Source organism: Mercurialis annua, linkage group LG7 (genome assembly GCF_937616625.2).
Source record: "Mercurialis annua linkage group LG7, ddMerAnnu1.2, whole genome shotgun sequence".
In the NCBI taxonomy this organism is placed as follows: Eukaryota; Viridiplantae; Streptophyta; class Magnoliopsida; order Malpighiales; family Euphorbiaceae; genus Mercurialis; species Mercurialis annua.
The window spans coordinates 14,801,177-14,826,543 of NC_065576.1; the positions used below are offsets into that span (position 1 = coordinate 14,801,177).

Genomic DNA, 25,367 nt, shown 5'->3' on the forward strand with positions numbered 1-25,367 from the left:
GTGAATGAGAATTTAATTCAACTTTCACAAATCACTCTGTGCTTACAATATATTTTGTCAGTTGTATATTCTTTCATATTTTCTCACCATAACAGCATCTCAACTCTCAGCTTTTTAAATTCTGAAGATGAACTTCAGATATTGAGACCGAAACAATAACAAAATTTTTTTTAACTCGTGCAGAAAAGTTCCATAAGGCACAAATGAATGATAGGAATAGTTCATAAATACAGAAATAAGAATCAGTAAGAAATCACCATGAACCCCCTTTTCTAGCTTTTCCATCTCGTCCTGGTGTGTTCTTTCGCAACATCCTCTTAGTCGTCAAATTTCTTACTGGCTGCAGCATTACTTCAATAATCAGTATCTCAACTCACATATGTATACACCACCAACCTTGTATTTATCTTGAAAACTGAAAATGATTTACGAATATATAGACACAAAAATGGAAGATGAAAGTTCCTCTCCAAATTAAAACGGTTGAAAAATAAATTCGGTGGTAAATGTAAGGATGGGAAAGTTGTAAAATCACAAAATTTCAATTGACAAAAGTAAATGTTGAGGAATCCACATGGATGTTTGTAAAAAAACACTTGTCATCATGGAGGTGAATCTTAATTTGGAGCTCTTATAGAATATATATACATTCGATATTGTAAATGAAAGCTTTACATGATAAAACATGTGTAATATATCAAATTATCGATAATTAAAAAGGATATAGTGAACATCATGTTCCTACTTTGAACATTAAAAAAAATATACATACTATTGATACATTTGGAAATTTCTTTACATATTTATATAAAGAGCAATTAAAATACAAACACCAGGTAAATAAAATACATGATACAAAATAGAAAATAGAAACGACACTCTAGCAGGAGATGTGGCCAACCTTACTCAGTGGCGGATCCAGGAATTTAGCATGGTGGGGTCCATAAAAATTTAAATTATAAATATATATAAACTTAAAAAAATTCAAATAATAAATTAATTTTTTACAGTTGTCCTCGACGAGTTTTCATATCCTGAAAATACTGAATAATTACATCGTTAGTGGCACTATTAAATATATCCTTCTCGATGTATGCTATTAGACAGTCATTCATCCACTGATCACTCATTCTATTTCGTAAATCACTCTTTATCAATTTCATTGCAGAAAAAGCTCGCTCCACGGTTGATGTAGCTACAGGCAAAATTAGCGCCAACTTTAATAGCAAATACACCAGTGAGTAAATATTATGCTTCTTGACCTCCACCATCCTCTTTGAAAGCTCTCCTATTCCATTCAAATTACTAAATCTGTCGTCCCCACGTACATCCGTGATATAGTTTTCAATTGATTTTTAAGTGCAATAAGTTCAACACTAGAAAACTCACACGGATAGAATTCAGCCATCTTGACTAACTTTTTCTTATCAAATGCACTAAATGAGTCTTTTGGACTCAAGCAAGCAACACAAAGAAGTAATTCAGTATTGACTTCATCAAAACGACGATTGAGCTGTTGAAGTTGCATATCAATTACTGCATAAAAGACATCAACCTGATAATGGTGTAAATTACTAACATGTGAAGTTCTACGACGCCCTCCTTTAACATATGCATCTTCCATCTCCGGTATTATAATTTTCACCTTATTGCAAAATAGAAAAACATCCTTTATTAAATCCTCTCATCCACTATCTCTCATTTGTTGCAATCTTTCCTTTGCAGTTCTAACAAGTGACATAGCATTTATAATTTCTTGATCTTTTTTCTGCCAAGCTAAATTCACCTCATTAGTAATCCCCAAAATTGCCACCATTAAATACAAGCAAAAAATAAAATCAAATGATTCTAATAGCTCCAAGAGACGACGTGCTTCTGCTTTTTGATCTTGATAGGCGCCATGTCTTTCAACATCTTCAAGTACATAGATAATTGAAGAAAACATAGTCATTATATTTAAAAGTGAAGCATAATGAGATCCCCAACAAGTATCACCAGGCCTTTTAATACTCACTTCTTGGTTCAAACCTCTACCAGTTTGTAATTCACCATTGATCAATGATTCAATAACACTGTTTGCTTGTTGCTCCAAAAGCTTATCTCAACGCTTACAAGAAGTTCCAACCACATTTAACAAACGGGCAATTAAATCAAAGAAATCATTGATAGTAAAATGATTCTTTGCAACAAAAATAAGTGCTAATTGTAACTGATGAGCAAAACAATGAACATAATATGCAGATCCGGTTTCTCTCATAATCAAACTTTTCAAGCCATTGAACTCACCTCGCATGTTACTAGCACCATCATAACCTTGCCCTCGAATTCTGGAGAGACTTAGTTTGTGTTCTGAAAGCATAGAACTGACGACATCTTTAAGTGATGCGGCTGAAGTATCAGAAACATGGGTGAGACCGATAAACCTCTCCACTACAAATCCTCTTTTATCTACATATCGCAAAACTAAAGCCATTTGTTCTTTGCATGAAACATCGCGACATTCATCAACTAAAATCGCAAAATAATCATCTTTGAGATCATCAATAATAGCTTTGGTTGTTTCTTTTGCAGCTGCATGCACAATGTCTTTTTGGATTGAAGAAGCTATCATTTTTTGATTTCCTGGAGCATTATGCAATACAACTCTACCCACTTCATCATTACGTTCTGCATAAAAATGTAGAAGCTCGAGGACTTTGTTGCTTGAATTTTCATGCTCATCATGACCACGAAAAGGCAATCCTTGTCTTAGAAGGAATCGTATACAATCAATAGAGGCATTCAATCTGATTTTGTATTCATGTTTAGCTAAGTCTGTCTGCCTGTCAAATGCAAAATGAATAGATTGAGCTTAATTCATCAAATCTTGACATTTATGAACTGCCATAGTATGTGGATTTCCAGCATCATGAACATCCAGCCGCGATTTTTTGTTCCAAGCTTTAAATCCTTCACTTACAAAAGATTCAGAACCACTTTGATTTTAAATTTCAGTGTTAAATAAATAACAACATAGGCAAAATGCAACTTCCTCTTTTATACTGTATTCTAACCAATATTTATATTCATCAAACCAACTGGAATTGAATCGACGTAGTCTACCACCAATATCTCTTTGTTGAAAATCATGACTACGAGGTTGACAAGGGCCTTTTTGAAGATATGCCCTTCTAACTTCATCTCGATCATTTGGATGATAACTATCAATTTTCAATCGTTCTCCAGGATCAGCAGGAAGAGCATTCAAATCAACTCCTTTTTGTTTTGTCGAATGCGCTTGTGTTTTCATACTATTGTCGAATTTATCCTCTTGAATAGGAATTTGTTCATGTACAAAATCAGATGATTGAGAAACTAATAAATTATTAGACTCGAGTGTAGACGAATCTTTCCTTTTATAATATCTTAACATGATTATAGTTCATTGCATACAAATTAAATTATAAATTAAATCTAATTGTACAATTTGAATGAATTTATATTTTTAAAATTTAATAAAAATAAATGACTACAAAATATGCGTACCTTAATAACTTTTTAAATTCAGCTGCTCTGGATGTTAATTTGAACTGATGCTGCTTTGCTTCTTCTCAAAAAATTACCCGTTTTATAAATAAAATAAAAAAATATAGGGCTGCTTTAGTTTTTATGACAAATATATAATAACCAATGAATTAAAGAAAGCTTGGCTTGTTATACTATTTTTATTATTATGTATGTGTATATATAGGGATTTGTGTGGTTTAAAAAAGATTGTGGTTTTCAATGTGGGAAATAAAAATTCGTATGTAGAAAGGAATTAGAAGTCTTTATGATTTGACTATACACTACTATTTCAATGTGGGAATAATAAATTTTTTCTTTCTTTTGAAGAGATGGGGGCCACGTGAAGTTGTAAAATCCGGAAGCCTATAGGAAACTAAAGACTTTTCCTTTTCTGACATGTATGACATCTATGTAGGAATTTTTTTTTTAAAAAAAGGGTGGGGTCCATGGACCCCACCCTCTACAACATGCATCCGCCTCTGACCTTACTATCCTTGAAACACTAGCACTCCATAATCTTACAATAATAACTCCCTTTTATACTATCCCTTGCTAACTGAAAGAATATTTATTTGAAAAGTAGTGAGCAAAAATTCAATGAATAGATATAACAAGTATAAAACATTATTTTTATTTCAGTCGTACTCATGTATACAGCTGTTTAAAACTTGGGACCAGAGTTTGCCTCCCGTAAGGGACCTAGACGGTTCGAGTTGGGATTATTCTGTATGTGGAAAATTTAAAGGTGTCGTCTTATAGTTTAGACCCGTTTAAAAAACCTCTTGAACCATGTACCAAAAAAATATATTCAAAATATTCGACAACAAATATTCAACGATATCTATCTTTAAAACGGATTGTAAGAAAACAACATCAAAAATTCAATAAATATCGTGATATCAATCCCTATAACAATCCATCGAACCCTAGGTATGTAACGAGTAACACAACACTGGCTTACACCCTAAGCAAATCTTTCTAAACACACTTGATAGCCAACCCTTCCCCGTCATTAGCATAGCTCGGCCCTTCTCCCTTCGCTGCCATTAAATTAAGTGTTCTGTGTTAAAATGCGCATAGACACACAAGTAATATCTCCCATGTGCATATAACAATGTCAGCACATGGTGCATATCACAACTCAACACCTCTCACATACATTATTGTAGAGTAGGCATATCATAAATATAAATCTCAAAATCATTTGATGACAAACTAAATCACAATTTTTTCCAGAAACAAACATTCATAATGATTCAAATCAACATTTCTTTTAAGATAAACAACATTTCATAAAACGGTAATTTGAAAAGTTTAATGCGGCATTTTATCGAACATTTTATGTGCATTATCAAGTATATTTATGTAGTTTGTATCAATGTTTTTTCATATATAATTAGGCGAGGGCACTTGTGTGAGAATTTGAACCACGACCTAGCACTTTACTGTTCAGCGCTTATACCATTTTGAATTATAGCGCATTGATTATATCAACCAATGAGCTACAACCAATAAGTTATAATTCAAATGGTATAAACGTTGATACTATATGCCTCTCTTTCTCTCTTCTTCATAATATAAATTTCTCTGAACCTGTAATTTTAATTAATGGTAATTGAAAAACAAAATCTATTTTCAACAAAATCAAATTAATTTTCATTTAAATGGTTGTATCATAAAACTAGAACAAATGATCACTTTACCCGCTGAACTTGGCACAAAATATCAAAAACGTTTAAATTAGCAAAACATGATCACTTTTAGCCTGAACTTGTTATATTTGTTACAAAAATCTCCCTTCCCACTCTCACTTAAGAGAGTGCGATACACTCTCCAGTTCTGATAATAGTTTTGTTTTCTAGGGTGGTTTTCTTATGATAAAAAATTTAAAATAGTCCTAATTTTTATTTAAAATTTTAAATGAATATCTAATAATTCAAAAAACATACACTTTAGTCCTCTTAATTTTAAAATTTTATACATCAAATTAATCCTCATATTTTTCATTTTTAATAAAAACTATTATTATATTTTTAAATTTTTTTCATTCTCAGGCGAGGAGGAAATCCTCCTTGCCTGGGAAGGAGATGCTATTTCGGTGAAGAGCAGCAGCTCGCGATCTGTTCTTGTGAAGAACATATCATGAGACATGTTCTTCTCAAGGACAGATTGTGCAATCCGTTCTTGACAAGAACAGATTGTGCGATCTGTTCTTGACAAGAACAGGTCGAGGTCCGTTCTTGATTCAAGAAAAGATCCCACGATCTGTTCTTGAATCAAGAACAGACGTGGGTCTGTTCTTGATTCTAGAACAGACGGAGGTTTCTGGCGAGGAGGAGCCTCCTCCTCGCCGGAAATCAAAAAAAAATTGGTTTTTTTGGAAAAGTGTAAAAATTAGAGTTTTAATACAGTTAATTAGAGTTTAGTTATAATTAATTAGAGTAAATGATGGTATTTATAAAACTCACTCTTCAATTAAGGTGTCACATCAGCATAAGAGTTTTTTTAGCCGGTTTCGACAAGTTCGGGGTAAAAGTGATCCGATTTTGCCAATTTGGACGTTTTTGATACTTTGTGCCAAATTGAGGGGGTAAAGTGATCTTTCATTCCATAAAACTAATATCTCGGTTTCATGATGAAGATCATAATCTCCTTGAGACATGTGCATGCACGCTTGGTAAAACCAATTGAAAGGGGCGTTTACAGTTAGCTGCAAGTTTTCAAAATCTTGATCAATAAAATCGGATAATTGATCTTTAAAATCATTGAATTTTAAAATTTTTTTATTTCAGTCATTAAAATATTTTTTTATCTCTGAATTTTCATTTTTTTTTCATTTTAATAATTTCCGTTCAAAAATGTTTCGTTAGCAGCCGAAATTAATTTTTTTAAACCTGAAAACTTGTCGTATATGTATATTTTAACTTAAAAACTCATTTTTAAAGTGAAATTATGTATATGTGATAATTTTTAAAATAAAACTAGTAAAGTCCAGTTGCCACATGTCAACTTTCAGCTGCCACCTAAGCATTTTTGGCTGGAAATACCAAAATAAAAAAAATAAAAATTTAATGATCGAAAAAAAATTAGTTTAGTGACTGAAATAAAAAAAACTGAAAAATTTAATAATGGTCGGATCAATTACCCAATAAATTCTCTTAGGAAGGAAGACAATTGGAAAAGCAAATAAGCTTTTTCAATTACATATCAATGTGTAGAGGTTAGGGATGGCAATGGGGAGGGGATTCCCCGATCCCCATGGGGACCCGCCCCTAATGGGGCAGGGAATCCCCACCAATTGGCCCCATGAGTACGGGGATGGGGGAAGATTATTCCCCATCCACAAGGATGGGGAGGGGACGGGGAGTGTAGTCCCCACCCCATGGGGATCCCCATCCCCGTCCCCATGAAAATCCGATTTATTTTATTATAATTTTTTATATAATTTGTAACAATGTTTAGTATATTGTTTATATTTTTTAATAATTTTATTTAATTATCAGGGTATTGAGTAATGACTTTTACCGACCTTTTATTTTATTTTGATTTTTTTTTTTTAATATTTAAAATTGCTGAATATTTTAGACGATTAATTAATTTTTGGAATAATTTAATTTATAATTCTTTATAGGCTTAACCCATATAGAGGTCCCTGTACTTTACACATTTTGTTTCGTAGGTCCTTATACTTCATTTTGGTATTATTTGGTCCCTCTACTTAGCTATTTGATTTTTAGGTCCTTTATGAGTTTTTTCCGGTCCTTTTGTGTGACTGAAGAAAATAAAACTTGTAAGTAGAAGTACTGGAGAAAACAAAAATTGTAAGTAGAGGGACTGGCAAAAACTCACAAAGGGCCTGAAAATAAAAAATAGGTAAGTAGAGGGACTAGATAATACAAAAATGAAGTATAAGGACATATAGAAAAAAAAGTGTAAAGTACAGGGACCTTTATATGGGTTTGGCCTTCTTTATATTATTTAGTTTATATTTTTTTCTCAAATATTTCATGAAAATAATAAATACATTTAAATATTTATATTAAAATTATACGGGGATATGGAAATCTCCATGGGAATGAGGAATTCACGGGTATGGGGATGGGAATGGATTAATCCCCATCAAATAAATGGAGATGGGGATGGGGATTCCCCATATAAGCGGGGACGGGGATGGGGATGGGGATAGCTTCCCCACCCCACCCGCCCCATTGCCATCCCTAGTAGAGGTGACCTCTTTTGACAAAAAGAACAGCTTATACAATACTTTCCAGATGCTAGAAGTAATTTAATTTGTGAGCTTCTAGAACTAATGAGAATTGATAGTGCTTTGAAGAAAACAAAACAATTTCATTAAAGATGAAAGTGTACTATAAAGTGATTGAATCAGTTCTTCATAAATAACAAGCGGATAAAAGTTATTTTAAGATTTAATTACTTAAAAACCAACCACTTTAAATTTTGTTTTTGTTTATACCCTGATTTAAAAAAAATTCATTTATACCCTGACGTATGTGTTTATGTTTCACCTCTACCCGAAGCACTAAATTAACCTCTTTTCATTTAAAAAAAAGTTTAAAATAGTCCTTCATTTAGAGAAAAATTCATTTCTAATTAAACTTTAATTAGTTTAGGTTAAAAATGAAAAACTATTTTAAAATTTTTTTTAAATGGAAAGAGATTAATTTAGTGCCTCGGGGTAGAGGTGAAACATAAATACATACGTTAGGGTATAAATGAATTTTTTTCTAGATCAGGGTATAAACGAAAACAAAATTCAAGGTGAGTGGTTTTTAAGTAATTAATCCTTATTCTAAAAATTAAAAAGCGTAAAAGCATCAAGTCAAAGCTGAGTATTAATGTAAACAGCTGCGTCAAAACAAATAGATATTTATGTAAAAGCCCTTTCAATTTTGCTTATAGAGACAGTAATACATCCTCTCAGCACTAGCACAATGGACAATATATTTAACAGATTATAAAAGATGTTTCAATTTATATAATTCCTTGTATAAAAGATGTATAATCGGACAAAAGAAGAAATCACAGAGAATCAACCTTTCAAGGCGAATGATTGTTAAATGTGTATTGGTGCTTCTTCAAATATATCTCTTGAGAACAAAAATCTAAGATAGGTTGTCTTTTCTTTTCTTTACAATAAATGGAATTGAAATTAAGAATCACTCATATAACTATAAAAGAAGAGAATCATTCTATAATACACTGATCAAACGGAACAAAAAAAAATAGAAACATGGGCAGTACTCACTTGTTCTTCTTCCCACCAGTAAGAATACGTTGGATCTGAAGCCCTCGGCTGAATGCTTGGTTGTAAAGTAACCTGGTCTGGAACTCCGACACAAATGGAAACCAGGCCAGAACAGCCACTGGTCCAAAGATGGTTAACCCCATAATGTATTCATAACCCCTTGCAAGAGCTTTCACTGAACCCCACAATTTAACACCCTTCACCAACGGTCTGCATGCTTGTGCTATCTGATCATTCAAAACAAAACTTATGTCAGAAAATTAGGGATAACTTTTGATTCAGAATTATAGTACTAGTTAAATTATCTCTAGCTTTCTTCACATTTGGAAGTTCAATAACTCGTTAGTGTACCTGCAGAATTGCCCATCCAGTAGGCAGAAAGGCCAGTAAGCTCTGAAAGATGTCTCCCACAGTAAGATGCAGAGTAGTGAACATAATCACAAGGGTGGCCACACACCCGATAAACAGGAACAGCTTCAGAAGTCTGAAAATCAGCTGGAAATCCGCACTGAATTTTTTTCTACCCATTGAAACAATCTGCACGTTCATGAAATTGCATTTCAAAATTCAAAGCCACACCCGAAATTTGTTTTTAATATTAAGGATACTTACCTTTAAGATGATCATCATAGCAACAATCACCAGCCAGGAAAACCCATAAACCTGAAATCAAAATGGCAAATTAGAAAGGTTCCAGATTTTAAATGTGGGATGCTGAAGGAGAATAAAGAGCTTATATTATACTCACAGAAATGCTCCTGCTTCTACCGGCTGAACTTTCTCTCGCCACTTGTAGTTGATAGACAATTCCATACTGATAGATAGCAAACCGCAAGGCGAGGATGATCTCACACAACCGTCCCAGAAACCCGGTGTGCTGCAGGTGCTCCTGTTCCTCCTCCCACCATGACTCCCAGCTCTTATTTGCTGGCACACCAATACCTCCCTCGCTGCTTATCCACTTGGTCCAATCATCCCAGTCATCAACAATTTTTTGCCACTCAAATCCAGAAGGGTTGAAAAGGAAAGGAGCAAATAACCAAGAAACTACTAAAAACCACATTGATAATGTGAGAAGTAAATAAGCTACGCCATCAGGTGTTGCTTTTCCATATATCTTGTAACATACAAGCAATATCATCAGCTCTAGTGCTTTCACAAAGTGGCTTCTTGAGTACATCCTGTAATTCTCAGCGAACTTCTCATGACGGACCACAAAACCACGCCCAGTGGCTCGGTATTTTGCACCACCGTGCAGAACAGTTCGTCCATAATAATGTACCTTTGTCCCAAGGGAGAAGGTAAAGAACACGGAAGCAAGCTGAAGCTGCATTATGATCATGTCACTTAATGCTGTTATAAACCCTCTCTCTAGTCCTATTTCCATCACCATCGGTAGGGCCATAAGAAGACCAAGCTGGACGAGGGATTGTGATGCCATTGCCGCCTTTAGAGGGTCATTTCCTCTACTCCTGGCAAACTTAATGATTGAACCCTCCAATCCACTCAGTGATAGGTAAAGCTTTCCATACAAGTAAACGTAGACTGTAAGTACAACCATCTGCGTAGTATTACATAAACAGCGTTAGATTGACCGAATACACTTGTGGAAACATCCTTACACCTAAACTAAACCTCAAATACAAGTAAACCTTGACGAATAACACCATTATACAAACTAAACCTTTCAATAAAATATGTTGAAACAATTTTATAGAGAGAAATTCTAATAGCTAGCATATGCAGCCTTCTATTTAAGCAAATGTGGTGCTATATGCTATGTATCCTCCACTTATATTAAGGAGAAAACTGCAGTTTTCCTATTTTAAAACATCATTAGCCACTTATTAAGATTATCAACAAAGAAATTGTATTTTAAGCAGATTACATAAATAATCCATCATTTAGCAAGTAAATCAACAAACCCTTGGTCCAAAATAGTTCCAATTACTCATACATGAATCTCTCAAGAAGAAAGGGCAAGTAATAATCTTTAAAACACCTTCCCGACATTACCAGTTTATTTGTTCCTTGACCTAATTTATGAATGTAAGAGAAATTACCATTGCACTGATATAAAAACCAACTGTTGTAAAATAGAAGGAGAGCATGCGGAAGAAGTCAAATCGGTGGCCCAGTCGATAGATATCCCTGCTGAGAGTCTGCTCCCCATTGCCACACGCTACTTTTGCTTCAAAAAGCGAGATTTGGTTAAGTCCAACATCTCGACCTTTCCCCACTTGAATGTACTCATGATGTGTAACATTTCCTCGTCTTAATGTAGAGTTAAAACCTATTTTAAGAAATATGCAGAGTGAATGAAATTCCGAGTTCCTGTAAAGATATGTGCTTCAAGATAAAAAGGTAGCTATTACATGCTTATACAACCGTACCAGCAAAGATATCCTCACTCAAATTGATTCCACGAGATGCCTTACTCATGCCACCACGGGTGATGTGAAAAATTCTATCAAAAACATCTGGATGCCCATAATGGAACCGGATCCTAAAACAACCAATAAAAGTCAAGAGACCTCAAACATCAGTTTAAACATGGAAACAGAACCAGTAGAATGCTCTAATAAAAATATAAAGCACAACTGTCAGTTGTAGCTAACTACTTGACAACACTTCATTACATTCATATTGCTGTAAAATACGGATCTTTTGAGGTAAAATTGACTGAAGTGATATAAGAACTCCTTATGTAAATGATTGTTTAGTTAATAACTGCAACTCTGTAGTGCACCTACCTTACCTTAAAATTTAATAATGCAACAAGGCTTAGCAAGCAAATGTTTTCTTCCTTATAATATATATGTCTTTAGTAGGTTATCATAAAAGAACTAAACCGAAAGAGAAACATACTTCAATGGTCTTGCTAGAACTCGTTGACCAATGGTGACAAAACTCGTTTCTTGATTTGACATGAACCAAGCTAAAGAAGAGACACTGCATGTTTGAAAATACAAAGTGATATAAAGTATGGAACTTCAATGCAAGAACAGTAGCCAATGGTTCAAAACAAAAACTTAAAACCTACCTTCCAGTGAAGATATGTTCACGAACACCTAGAATTGTAGGAGGACGCACCCCATGATCCTCGTGAAACTCTTCCAGAAGGTTTCGCATTTTGAATGCTTCTTCTAAGTAATTATCCTACAAGAATAGAGATATAGGTGTCAGGATCGGCCTAAAGAATATCGCAGAATCAGAATGAAACCATCTCATCCTTTACCTGATTCATATCAATGGCCTGAAGAGCTTCTCCACGAGTAAAAATAACGGCATGATTCTGATTTTCAGGTTTTCCTTCACCTATTTTTGCTGATCCTGGCAATTTTATACGATATATTTCCTTTAACGAAGATGAAAGAATGGTTAGCAAATTTGATTAGTTGGTAAGCATGTAACGATGTTCATAATTTTGAAATAGTCACCTGATCGAGATTATCAAGAGCTTTGACCAAGACAGAGTAGTAAACCTTCTGTACTTTTCCACCTTCTCTTTCTTCAACTTCATCAATATATGCAACACGAAGCGAGGGATTGCTGTAGAAAAGTTAGCAGGATGAATGCAATTAACAAAGCAAACTCGCTGATTTAACTGTTTTAATAGCCCAGTAATATCATCAGAAGCAGAACATACTTAACCATCAAATTAAGAATATCTGTTGCATGACGATCTCCACTCTGCTTCTGGTTTCCATAATTTTGACAGGTAGCAACGTATGTGAATTTCATGTCAGCCATTGCCTCGAGTTGAGCATACAGGGATCTTTGACTTTTCTTATCTTCCTCAGATGGAATTGTGATTGCTTTGTAGCCTTCTAATATTTCTGCACTTGCAGGAACATATCAGAAGTAAAGATCAACCTCCTAAACATGAATTACTAGTTACCTAATTTTATATAAGCATTCAAAGGAGCATCAGAAATAGAAAGTACATTGATAAAGAATATGGTATATGTTACAAGTACAAGAAACAAAAATTATACTCAATTCTTTTTCTCCTCGAACACCTTAAATCATGTTAGGTTTCAATCTCAATTTTAGCTGTACGCTATCAGAACAGCTATCTTTATCCTCTCGTCATTATTCCTAAAGCTATAAGACCTCAACTTTAATTCTTAGTCAAAATAATTTCCTACCTCACCACAAGTCAGAAGTAAAGACTATAATTATGAAACTACTGCAGCAGAATTTGAAAAGTAATCGAACTGACAGTTATTCATTTGTGTTTCCTACTTTCTTGATTCTACATGCCAACTTTAGCTGTATAATCTATATGATGGCATATATGTAGAAAAAACAAAAACCTACTAGACCATTATAACAAAATCTGCGATTATACTTTATCTTGGCCCAATTAAGAAATTCAAGATGGTGATTCTGCAAATTCAAAGAGCACAAAGCAGTAGAATTTGTCCTTCATATGGTGATTCTGAAAATTTGAAATAATCAGTTGATCAACTGAAAAAACTAGTCAAGAAACGATTTTCTGAGGGGGTCTAATTTCTAGAAATGAAGAGCTCCACGTAGGAATCATGAAAGCATTACGGAGAACAGCATTTATCATCTTACCACTTTCAGAAGCCATATCAAGGAAGGCCTGAAGTTTTAGAGCTCGTCTGTAGTACATCATCCCTCTAACTGCAACATCCATAATCAGCAACGAACACAAAAGGAAAGATAAATGAATTTGTTAAACATGAAATGAATGCATTAATCACCTGTACGGGAGAGAGTTTGACCTCTTAAGGAGGCCCAATGACGTAGCTGCAATATATTTTCTTCATTTTCCCAAACCTCACTCTCCTTTTCACAATTGAGTCGCTCCATGAAGTTATTCCATTCATCTAACAAATTTGAGGTATGTTTAAAACATCATTCATATTTTGAGACAATGACAATTCATTAAGCACACAGTCTGTAGTATAGAAGTAAAACCTGGATATATCTTTTGCAAGTAGTATATAATTGACACACCATCTTCATTCTCCATTTCAAGGTCAGATTTCGAGTAAACAGTCTCTTCACTGTAGTAAGGAGTCATGACGCTGTACATGGCAAGAAAAGTAGTCTTAACTAAGTAAAAGTTTGTTCTGTCAGAAACTTGTTAAATTTTGCATGAAGAATCAGAAATTCAAGTCTTCAAAGCTTCAAAATAAATTTAATGACTAGACTATCTAGAAGCCATAGATGTACTTCCAAGTTCCAATTGAGTAATAAGCATGGAAAAAGACTAATTAAAGAATTATTCTAGCGCCTTACTGAAACATAAGCAAACCTGAATGAGAGCATTTTACGGACTCTAGGAGCACGAGGCATATCCATAAACAAGGAGTTTGTGAAGAATGAAATCCTCCTACGAGCTTCAAGGTTTGTTGGTACATTCATAGCAGATTCTTTGACAGTCAAAAGCAGATGAAGGCGCCTTATCTAAAAGAACATAGAAGAATTGTATCGCTGCTTCCATGTGCTGAATGATAAAAATATTTGAAAAATATTGATTGACTGCTGAGAAAATGGAAACATACTTGTTCTTCCCATTGAGCTGTGACTGGAGGAGGGAACATTATAGCAGGTCTCGTGTCCATACCAGCAAATAGTTGCCTTCCTGAATCTTTTCCACCATGTCCAAAGTCCACCAAATCACTGTATGTATATGCAAAAGGCAGCACTGTCACCTTCCTCTGAAGAACATATTCATTGCATAAAAGTCTTAAAATAGGATACAACAAGGTTTACCAACCGATTCTCATTCACCATCATATCACGGGTGACTACTTCTAACATGTCCTGCAGCAATAATACCACACTATCTCTCTTGGATGGATCTACATCTTTCTGTTATATCAAAAAAAAGTGTTTAATTTCAGATACATGATGACAATGAGACGATCATATATAGAAAAACAAACAAATAGTATAGCTAGTTGTACTAAAACCTCACCAAGATGACGACAAGCTCAACAAATTTCTTGCAAAGAGTAGGTAAGGGACCCATCCTAAAATTTGTAAGAAAAGTATTCTTTGAAATGTTACTTTCAATTTCTTTGATGATGCCGCCAATTATCCTGAAACATTGTAACCGAGGTTAAGAAAAATTGTTGTGAAACTTGCCACTGAGGAAAAAGAAAACTTCAGTCCCATTTATCTGGCAATGCATGGCAATCCAATTAGTCATGCTCTTAATAAAAGAACAGTGAAAAGTTCCGATCAACATTTTCTAATCAAAGTAAACTCTATCAAGGATTTTAAACCCATATGGTTAAAAAATAGTACAAATTTCAGAAACAGATAATGATCGAATAAAAAACATTCTATTTTCTTCTTATAACAAAAGAAAAAGTAAATATTGAAGTAACCAGCATCCTCCTAGCTAAGTAAACACGTGAATAGAAGCACCAAAATCAAAAATTAAAGAGGAAATGATTGAAAAAAAAAAGAACAGAATTTGATGTGATGCATAAAAGTGATATAGAGTTTTAACATTTAAATGGTTATAAAGAGCTTTATAGAAATGAAAAACAAGATAATAGAAGTAGGAACATTGAGAACACATATAAGACTTGCTTATCCTGATTCTTCTAACGCAAAATCCAGTCAAGTTATTCTTGGTAGAAAAAATTATACAAGCTAATTGCACTGATCGTCAAGATGATAGTGCTGGTTAGAACAAATGGAAAATAATATTCGACCTGGTTTCCAGGGAGAAACTAATGTGGAATTTAAACAGTTAAAATACTAGACATCTCCAGCATCTAGTTATTCCAATTACTGAGTCAATATATGATTATAACCATTGGAAAGAATTAAAAAGAGCATGTATGTCTCTTTTAACTTTGTGATTCCACAATTATTGACAACAAAATCCAAGGGGACTCGAAAGCTCCAACTTGCCGGTCAATTACTATATGCAAGTAGCACAACCTACAGAGAGGAGAGGAAAATAGGGAAAACAGGATCTGGTAAAGACAAGCAAAGTACCAAAGAACAACCTTTTCTCGTTTTCTCCAACTACGAGAATATTCAGCACATGCTTAAAAGATTCATAGCATTCTATCACGGCGCATTTCATGTACTCGTCAGCACAAATACGTTTCCAGAGGTCAGCATCCTTTGAGCGGAATTGAACTGCCATATCTAAAGCTATTGGGATCTGCAAATAGGACGACTTATCAGCAAAAAAACCAGCATACATTTAGATTTTCATAGGAAAACATACAGACCTTAGTGGCTAGCAGAAAAGGTGGCCACTGAATTAATTTGAGGCTAGGATCTGATGAATAAGGAACTAATAATAGATCCATTTCCCTGGATTCAGAGACTTATTTTGTCAATCTTAAGAGCATGGAGGAAAAATAATTCAAAAATAAATAAAATGTTATGGGTCTTTGCCTGTCACTGATGAGATCTTCTTCACGGAAACTACAAATCACTTCATTCCATAGCTGAGCAAATTTTGCAGCTTCACTTCTCCTGCTAGCAGGAACCTACGCTGGCAAAAAAATAGTCATTCAAGCACATGTATATTGCAATAACGTTTGGTATAAAACAGGTCAGCAAACATGACATTCAAACCTCAGCAAATCTCTTTGAGAAAGAAAACCCCTTCTTCTTTGTCTTATCAGAAGGAACCAGATGTGTGTTAAATGCACCAGGTAAGGACTGGAACCGTGATCTCAGCATTCCCAGAGTTCGTATCTGCAAGGAAATAAGGAAATGAAAAAAACCAAAAAGTCAATTATCAGGTTACATAAAAGAAGAAACTCAAGCAGTGGAGTCATTTCACCAATAAAATGTTACCCCCAAAAAAATTGTTCCCAAGAGGACATCCCATTTAGTAGATATTGTACTTCCATATCACACTTTAATATCATGGATGGAAGGAAGAAAGGTTTAAGGGATAGGCAAGGAGGGTAGTTCAAAGTTTAATAGGAAGTATTACAATAAGTCATACTCCATAAATTAAACAGTACTGCTACCCTAAACGTAAAGCCGATTTTGCACAACCTAGAATGGGGAAAAGGGTGAAGAATGTAAAGGGCGAACATCAGAAACCACTATAGTAATGTAGTGCCAAAGATACAATGATACGTGGTTCAAACGAGTTGTAATTCACACAATTACAATGCCAAATTTACTACTGTTATGTACACATTTCAGCCTGCCATTCTCAGAAAGACAGGAACATATTACAATACTGAAAATAGAGAATGTCGATATAGATGCTCTAGCTACAGTGAATATTTCTATCTGACCTGATAGTTCACGGCTTTAAACATAAAAGTGAGATGAATTCAAAATAGAGAAATGGTTTACTTAAGTACCTCTCCGAGGCGATCAAAAGCACCAACAAAGCCACCATATATAGTTGAGAAGACAGAATACCAAATTTGAGTATCCATAAAATATACCTGCAATTTATTACTCATGTATCATGAAATTTATCACCATGGAACACCTATGAAGTCTTCCCATGCAAATGGGGATTTAACCAATCAATTATAAAACATAGGAATGATAGAGAAGGGGACAAACCAAGATTACTGGTGCCCAAAGGGACAACACTGCCCCATAGTTGTTTTTAGCTGTATTTGCAAAAAATTGTTGTCATAGATTCACAGGATATAAATTATCAAAGATCAATAGTTTTGCTAAAAAATGAATAATTAGAAAGAAGACCGGCCAGATACCATTTGGGAAAAATTCATGCCACTTGTAATCTATATGCCTGATGTTCATTATATCTTTCGTTGGCTTGACTAGAGGTTTAATCTGGAAAATCAACAAAGTGTTAAAGGAACACCAAACTGTGCCTTCCATCTGTTCTGCAATAATGTTAATGATGAATGATGATGTAAGCATTACTGAAGATAACCTGAACAAAATAGCTGAATGCAAGCTTTGAGCCCAAGAGTAGGATCCAGAAAAACGTATACCTGAAATTTGAGGTAGACTTGAGAAATTAAATATATTTGAACTGTAGAAATTTGTAAATTAAATACATATAATTGCATTTAGACATTGTGAATGTTTTCAAACTTACTTTATAAGAGCAAATTGACTTTCATGCATCCCCCTTCCAACATAAATCCTTGGCTACAGACAGAAATGGCTTAAATCAATAGATAGGTAACATTTGATTCTTTCTCAGAAAATTGCATTTGATTAAAACGGGAAACTAAGGATGAGGAAGTTACTGGACTTGTATTAAGAAATAAAATTCCAAAAATCTCAGCAATAACTAAGCCGAAATCCCATTCTGGTAAGACCTCCAGTCACAAGAGTAATTAGAAGATAGATTAAGAACTACAGCCCGTAGTTAGACCAGTAGACCTTATGCATGTATGAATGCACCAACTAAAAAGGTAGTACTTATGGTTGTCCAAATAATTTTCTTTACAGTTGGGTTAATGAGTGAAGTGATAATTAGCACAGGCTGAAAAACAATTTAAACTAGAAACTGCCCACACTCAATAGTCATCATATAAGACTCGGAACATAAACTCTGCCGGCTCTCATGAAGAAACTATTCAAGTATGAAATCACTATAGTATTATCATATGCTTGAAGTGATAAGGTTTAAAGAAAAACTTACAATTCGCAATCTGGAGGAACATTACATTGTACAAGGCGTTTGATATATTTCAAACTTAACTGTATGTAGTTTTATCATAAGCTTGAAGTAGAAAATTTGATAAGATTAACAGAAAAGGTTACAATTTGCAATCGGGAGGAACATTACAGAGTAGAAGGCATTTGATAAATTTCAAACTTAAATGTATGTAAAAATCATTCTTTATTTTTTTCTTACAAGTTTCATTTGAATGATAATGATCTTGTCACTTTTGTTGGTTAAAAAACTACCCTAAGATATTAAAGGTTCTACCTCACAGTCTTACACATAAAACATACTTATTTGGCTGTGATACATAAAGCTAGGTGGGCAGGATACTGAAGGGGGTGAAGCATGGAGGAGGACGAGAATTATTTTAACTTATTTTAGGATCTGTTCTAGAGAAATTTGTTGAATTGGAGTCAAAATATAAGCCCAAAAAGTGAAATACTAAGGAGAAAGAAATAGGGACCATATACCTGCGACCACCATAACAGGAATCTGATGAGAAGCCAGTCTGAGTTTTCTATCCATCTCCGGAACATGGGAAAGATAAACAAAGCAGCGGCTAGAAGATTTGGAACCAAATAAACGATCACGGCTGCAATGTATAACGGAGGAATATCCACATCACGAAGGAATGACAGGGACTGTCTGATTGTGTTCCGGGACAAATGAAAGGCTCGCAAATAACACATGGGAAGAATAATGAGCCACGCAAGACTAATAATTATCTTCAGAAAATTTCGCAGCACGTCAGCAAATTTCCATCTATGGAACCCTGGGAAGTTAAGAGTAAGGTCCAGAATACCTAATGCAAAAAACAAAGCAAGCAAGGATAAGATGACTAGACATGACAAACATGTTATTTCACCAAAACTAAATCAAGTGCATAAGTAATGGCCAAAAATAAGCAATGGTTGAAGTAGCACTTTTTTAATTCTAAAAGGGGAAGTCCATAAATTATTTGATTTAACTAGCAATGGTCATCATTATTTTAATTCTGTGGAGTCCAACTACAAAGTTATTCATTCAACCATCACAATAATGAGACAGATAAGCTTTCTTTTTCAAAAAGAATCAACTGATTAACAAGTAAAAGAATTGTAGATATACAATAAGAAGAAAGAAAATAACTATTTGGTAATATAGTCATGTAACATTAAGATGTTTTTCAAGCTAGTCCAGAAACTTTTAATGGAAAGGGGAGAAAACAAGGGAAAAAAAGCTTATAAGTTGAATGCTTCGCACAGGTTACACTTTCTATTATGAACCCCTGTCTTTTACTAGGTAATGAATTGAAAACAATAAATAAATTAGGATAGGACCAGGTTTATGAGCACGCCAGTGCCTTTTTATCCTAGGAGTCCATCGTGTAAATGAAGGGATAATCAAGTGAAAATTTATTACTCTGAAGAAAGCGAAGAAAAGCTGCTGTAATGAAAATACTGGACATGCGATATAAGACATCCCTCCGAAGTATATTTGAGACTGATTCACCACTCCAAGCAAAGATGACCATTGCCTGCAATGAACAGTTCGTGCATTAGTTCATTTGTGGCCCTCGAGCTCGAAATGATTGTCAAAGAAGCGACAAGTGCAATAAATAGAATGCCTAGTTCTGTTAAATACCTGAAGAGCTAGTATGTAAAAGGTCCACAATCGGTCAAAACTTCGAAAGATGTGCCAAAATGTTCGGGTTTCAATGAAATATGATTTGCCTGTCCTTCCAGATTTTTTTGGATAACCCTTTCTTCCCTTCAATGGATTAAGTTAAGTCAGCGAGATCAAATGATAAAGGTTAGTGAAAAGCTGAAAATTGACATCTAGCTGTAATAAGCATACCTGTGCCACGTCATGTGTAGATTTAAAAAACGTCCCATCATCACGCATAGGCCAACCAAGGGAGAAGCAATCAGTTGACCTGAATAGCAGATGCACATCAAAAAAAAATTAACCATTTAAATTAACTTAAAAACTAGAGTTGATCATCATGAACATTAACTCTAATTTACGGTCAAAACTAACCAAAAATATTCATTCAGATCATCATAATTGCACCACTTTGTGTGCGAAGCATTTCCATTTTGGCATTTACTGGCCTCCTGCAATTATTAGATCAGAATGTTCATATTTAAAACAGAAAGACCTGAAGGTTGACGATAGTATGAAACTAGTGCGGCAGATTTACAGTATACCTTCTGAATTACACGGTAAACTGGTGTAATGACCTTCCTCAAAAATGCCTCGTCATCTCCACCATAAGAAGGTTTAATATTTTCTCCCGTAACAATGCTGACATTTCCAGCCAACAGGCCATGAAGTTCATATGCCATCTGAACATGTACAAGCTCATTATTCAGAAACTCTAGAGAAAGTCGAACCTATATAGCTCTCACCATAAACAATGATGAGCAGTTTCAACCATGAAGGCAATCCAGATTTCATTTTGAGCACTTACATTGTGAAAAATATAGCATAGACATTCTGGCATGAAACGAACATTGGCTGCTTCACCCCAGATTAGAAGATATAGGCCCATGTAAAGAATTTTTCTCTGTTGTATTTCTTGCTGACCTTGAGGAAGACTAAAATGATACAAATCTTAGTATTACAAGCTCTAGATTACGCTTTAGAAACTTTCCTATGAAGGCATCTAAAAAGGCAGAGAAAGATTTACTATATCTCACCGTAAACTGTGCTTTCGACCTAAAAACTTGCACCAATTTTTGTAATTCTTAAAAAGCTTGTGCATGACAGCATCAAGAGCTCGTTCATCAAGCTGCGTATTAAAAAAAAGGATTTTACACATAACTCAATGATAAAGCTTTTCCCGTATAACTCAATTATAAATCCAGCTATGAAGATTATTCTATTATGAGTGCAAAAGAATGTAAGATAATAAAAATTTGAAGAAAAGATTGGCAGTTGCCTTGTTAAGAGGCTCTGGTTTGGGATTAAGCCTTATATGATTGTTGGCAAGTAGTAAAATCAAATGCTCCCTCTGGTTTCTGACATTGTCTCTCTGCATTCCGCAAAATGATAAACCTATTAGTTACTTGTTGAAGATCATAAACTAACTCCAAGCTATGAAAATCAGTTTGCTTGATTGCTAAAAAATTTATTTATTTATTTAGGGGCCAAGACATGCCTGGAAGCCAAACATGGCCCTTAGCCAATCAAGAAGATCTAAATCTCCAGCTTTTTGCCTATGCTGCTCAAATGCAGTAGGCCAGTTCAGACCCCGAGTGTTCCACAGTGCAGCAACAGAAGCCTTGACCTGGTTGAAATTGAGGGAAAGCCTAAGCACCATGTTAAAGAACAAAGCAAAAGAATTTATAACTGAAGCAAATTAAAAAATGCAGCAATAAGAGACATTGTATGGCTTTACCTCCTCAAGTTGCATGATGGACTGTGAAGCCCCTGCAGAATCCAGGGGAAGAATATTGTATGGTGCATATATTTCCTTCTTTTCTTGGACATCTCTAGCCGCAGCGATAATCTGCTCAGTAACATCATTTCAAGAATCATACTTCACTGAACCATCATAACAAATGAAAATACTAAATGCAGCAGAGATGAACCAGCACAACAATGACAAACGAATTGTTTTATATAATACTAACCTCGGGAGCAACTTCTTCAACTTTCTCAGTCTTATTGACTGCACAAAGAACTTCAAAAAGAACCCCGGCTGTCTGATAGGCTTTGCCAAGTTGAGCTCTGTGAATGAAATAGGAATCAAAGGTTCAAGCCTCTAATAATTATTAAAAAAAAAACAACAAACTGTGAACAAGAGACACAGGATTGAAAGGAAATAACAAGGGTTATATATTTACCTGTCGGCCTGCTCACCCTGGTCAAGTGCTCTAACATAATGTTCATAATATTGCTGATAAAAACTTTCGATTTCCCGTGCATCAGTCTTTTTAACCCGAGCGGCAAGACTGGACGCATTATCCTGAACATAATTTGAGGTTAGTTTCGTAAATGCAACAAGACAAGCCCAAAAATGTGCACTACAGACAGATCCTTTGAAATATTAAATTATGAACTCCATTGAATTTTGCTTTTGAGGGGCCCAGAATGACAGATTTTGATTTTATAACGGTTTTAACTTGGAACTCCTCATTTTCCATGCTTCCAAATACAACAATAATGCAAGATTATTCTTGCTTATATATCCACACATCACAATTCATACAACAGAATAGGCATTAAATTAATTGGCAAGTCAAATTAAGAAAATGAATAATTAATTATTACCCTTTCCAATCTTTGGAGCAAAGATGTCTTGAATTGCCTCACACCTCGTCCACTAGAGCTCTGATCCAGCCTATGTGCCTTCTCAAACGCATAAAACCGACCTACATTTAAAAAAAAAATTAACATTTGTAAAAATTAAAATCCGATATTAAACAAGCAACAGCAAATAAAAAATAAAAAAAGAAATGAAGGTACGAACAGAGATACGCAACGCGAGGACGCTCATGTTCGATTTCATTAGCAATGCGGAGAATCGGAGCGATGGAACCGAGAGACGACGGAACAACCTCATTGTCGAAAACCTCGGTGGTAAACGTGGTGGTGGCGACGCTACGTGACGGCCGCCGCGTGAGCGTGGACTGCGGTTGGCCGGAGTCTATATTAGACATGATTTGTTAGATAGCTTGTTTCTCCTATGGCTACCAGCTTTATGCTTCGTTTGTGCACCTATATATGTATACCTGAAATCCAGAGAATCCATTGCTATTATTGTATTAGAGTCTAAATATAGAAAAATTTATATCAAAAATGGCATTCTTATTTCGGTGATTTAATTACATAGTATAAAAATTAACACTGTAGTTTTTTCTTCAGGTGCTTTCTTAGGAAACAAACAGGCAAAAAAGAAAACGAAAGGCGTAAAGTATTGTACGTTAAACATTAACAGCAATGCTGTGTTTGGAAGGCAGGAAAGTGCGAGAAAATGATAAATAGAGAAATGCATAAAATTAAAAGAGAGCGCTTACACATTGTTATTATGAGAACAAAATCAGAGAAAACAAACAGAGTGAGAAGATTTTCTCGAGAAAATGAAATGAGAGAGATATTTTGTGTTCATGTTTGAGAAACAGAGCAGCGTAAGGGAGAAGGAGGAGGAGGGAGGCTGGTTTGTTATGGTTGGACACGTGGCGAAATATGAGGAGATGCGGGGTTTTAGGGGGGCAAAGGGAGAGAGAATAGTTTTTTTGTTTTCTTCTAACGGTGAAATGATTGGCGCTCCATTTTTTATTCTCTCTTGTTTTTTTCTTTTCTTTCTTCTTCTTAAACTGTTTTGGATAATTTCGGAATTCGGACCTTTTATATCACAATTGTCTTTAAATTTTAATGTGGGTATTTAAATCTTCTTATTTTCAATTTAGAAGCTAGTTAGTTCGTCAAAAAAAATACTAGAGCCATTAGCATTCAGTGACGCGGATAAGGGTGAGCAAGAACCGAATCAAACCAAAAAATCGGAGCGAACCGAAATTTATTATTTCTTGCGATTTTTCAGCCAAAATGGTTTGAATTTTGGATCGGTGTTAAATATGAAAAAGTATGGAGTTTGGTGTTTGGTTTGATTTGTAGTTTTCATAAACCAAACTGACCGAAAAAACGAACCAACCGAAAATATTAAAACTACATCGTTTAAATAGAGAGACAAGAACTTTTATATATATATATATATATATATATATATATATATATATATATACTTTTTTAGCTCACAAACTCTGATATTTGTAATTGTTAATGGAGGTTTTTGTTTTATTATGCTATAATTTATTTGTATTTTAAATTTGGACTTTACTTTAATTTTTATTGAAAATTATGGGTTTTACTTTAACTTTTTATTAAAAATTATGGACTTTATTTTAATATTTTTTATTAAAATTATAGACTTTTAAAAACCCAAAACGATAAAAATTATGGAGACCGAACTGAACCGACCGAAGTTTTTCTGTTAAAACAACTTTGTTGTTTGGTTAAATAAAGTACGGTTTTGTTTGGGATCCCAAATCGAAAACCAAAAAAAAAACTGAAAAGACTTCAAATAAATTATTATCTAATTCTAAGAAATTGGACTAATTGCAATATTTTAAAAGTTTATAGCCAATTTGCAAGTTAGACGGGCTAAATTGACCATACCGAAATTCTTAAAGTCCCAGAAGCCATTTTTAACACTTCTAGACACCAAAATTAACTTTTTGCACTCTTTTACTTAGATAGCAAGCAATAATACGAATTTTTAATTAAAAATCCTAAAAGATAATAGGCTAAACTTAATCCTAATCCTAATCAGACTTCTATAGTTATCACTCCACACACTTTCACATTCCTGTTAAAACATAGACTCCTGATTGAACCTAAGTCATTCTGAATCTCTATAAATATAACCCTAGGGCAGTCTAGCTAAAGGTCGGACCGGCAAACAATTTCAGTACGTATCGAAGAACACAAACCCTAGAAAATACACTAGTTGGCCGAACCATACACTGCATACACACCACACCAGTCAATTCTAGTCAATCAAACAAGCTTCAACGCTTTAATTATTCAAGAACACACTGCTGCACATCGATATAAAGTTGGACTCCACATCCTGATTACCAGATTACGAGCCATAGACTCAGAACGGTACTTCTGAGGACCCGATTCTTCTTTCCATCACTTTTTCCATGCTTATTCTATAACTACTAGATTTCATGTCTTAGGTTGCATTTATAGGTTGTTTTTCTGTAAACTGCCATAAATTGCCATAATTTGTGTTTATGCCATGATTGGCATAGATCTATGTTAGAACCATGTTTATCGGTTGTTTATGTGTTTTTAATCATGCCCGCATTTCCATAATTGTAATTTTTGTCATGTTTTTCGTTCTTGACATGTCTGCCATGTTTTTATGTT

At 34.4% G+C, this 25,367-nt stretch overlaps 2 protein-coding genes and 1 non-coding gene across 3 annotated transcripts; all 3 read right to left on the reverse strand.

Annotated features, from left to right (window-relative positions):
* Window positions 1–1,684: 1,684 nt before the first annotated feature.
* LOC126656872 (uncharacterized) lies at window positions 1,685–4,593 on the reverse strand. The gene is made up of 4 exons (XM_050351495.1): window positions 4,535–4,593; window positions 3,054–3,392; window positions 2,140–2,822; window positions 1,685–2,079 (listed from the first exon to the last, which is right to left on the reverse strand). Exons 1-4 carry the CDS (start codon window positions 4,591–4,593, stop codon window positions 1,685–1,687), a joined length of 1,476 nt encoding a protein of 491 aa, XP_050207452.1.
* Window positions 4,594–8,586: 3,993 nt separating this feature from the next.
* LOC126655823 (callose synthase 5) lies at window positions 8,587–23,701 on the reverse strand. Its single transcript, XM_050350133.2, has 43 exons — window positions 23,450–23,701; window positions 22,903–23,164; window positions 22,704–22,804; window positions 22,277–22,398; window positions 22,064–22,160; window positions 21,829–21,939; window positions 21,589–21,717; window positions 21,370–21,462; window positions 21,128–21,219; window positions 20,899–21,025; window positions 20,636–20,773; window positions 20,466–20,542; window positions 20,283–20,361; window positions 20,070–20,195; window positions 19,848–19,962; window positions 18,917–19,248; window positions 17,868–17,920; window positions 17,700–17,760; window positions 17,515–17,596; window positions 17,360–17,409; window positions 17,149–17,235; window positions 16,400–16,522; window positions 16,217–16,311; window positions 16,048–16,132; window positions 15,817–15,977; window positions 14,769–14,892; window positions 14,568–14,662; window positions 14,353–14,470; window positions 14,103–14,254; window positions 13,763–13,872; window positions 13,546–13,671; window positions 13,397–13,465; window positions 12,462–12,651; window positions 12,253–12,364; window positions 12,051–12,170; window positions 11,856–11,971; window positions 11,681–11,764; window positions 11,206–11,318; window positions 10,876–11,105; window positions 9,561–10,373; window positions 9,425–9,475; window positions 9,164–9,349; window positions 8,587–9,039 (listed from the first exon to the last, which is right to left on the reverse strand). Exons 2-43 carry the CDS (start codon window positions 23,090–23,092, stop codon window positions 8,809–8,811), a joined length of 5,766 nt encoding a protein of 1,921 aa, XP_050206090.1. The 5' UTR covers window positions 23,093–23,164; window positions 23,450–23,701; the 3' UTR covers window positions 8,587–8,808.
* On the reverse strand, window positions 13,382–13,468 carry LOC126658955 (small nucleolar RNA J33). The gene has a single exon (XR_007634520.1). It is a non-coding gene; the product is annotated as a small nucleolar RNA J33 (small nucleolar RNA).
* Window positions 23,702–25,367: the final 1,666 nt, after the last annotated feature.

Coding starts and splice junctions, on each gene's coding strand:
- LOC126656872 (XM_050351495.1), bottom strand. CDS start 4,593: ATGGCAGCGAAGGGAGAAGGGCCGAGCTATGCTAATGACGGGGAAGGG. Junction 3,393..4,534: donor GGGGAAGGGTTGGCTATCAA/GTGTGTTTAGAA, acceptor ATATTATAAAAG/GAAAGATTCGTCTACACTCG. Junction 2,080..2,139: donor TTTCTTTGATTTAATTGCCC/GTTTGTTAAATG, acceptor TGGAGCAACAAG/CAAACAGTGTTATTGAATCA.
- LOC126655823 (XM_050350133.2), bottom strand. CDS start 23,092: ATGTCTAATATAGACTCCGGCCAACCGCAGTCCACGCTCACGCGGCGG. Junction 21,718..21,828: donor CCATCATGCAACTTGAGGAG/GTAAAGCCATAC, acceptor AATTTCAACCAG/GTCAAGGCTTCTGTTGCTGC. Junction 16,523..17,148: donor CTTTTGATCGCCTCGGAGAG/GTACTTAAGTAA, acceptor ATTTCCTTGCAG/ATACGAACTCTGGGAATGCT.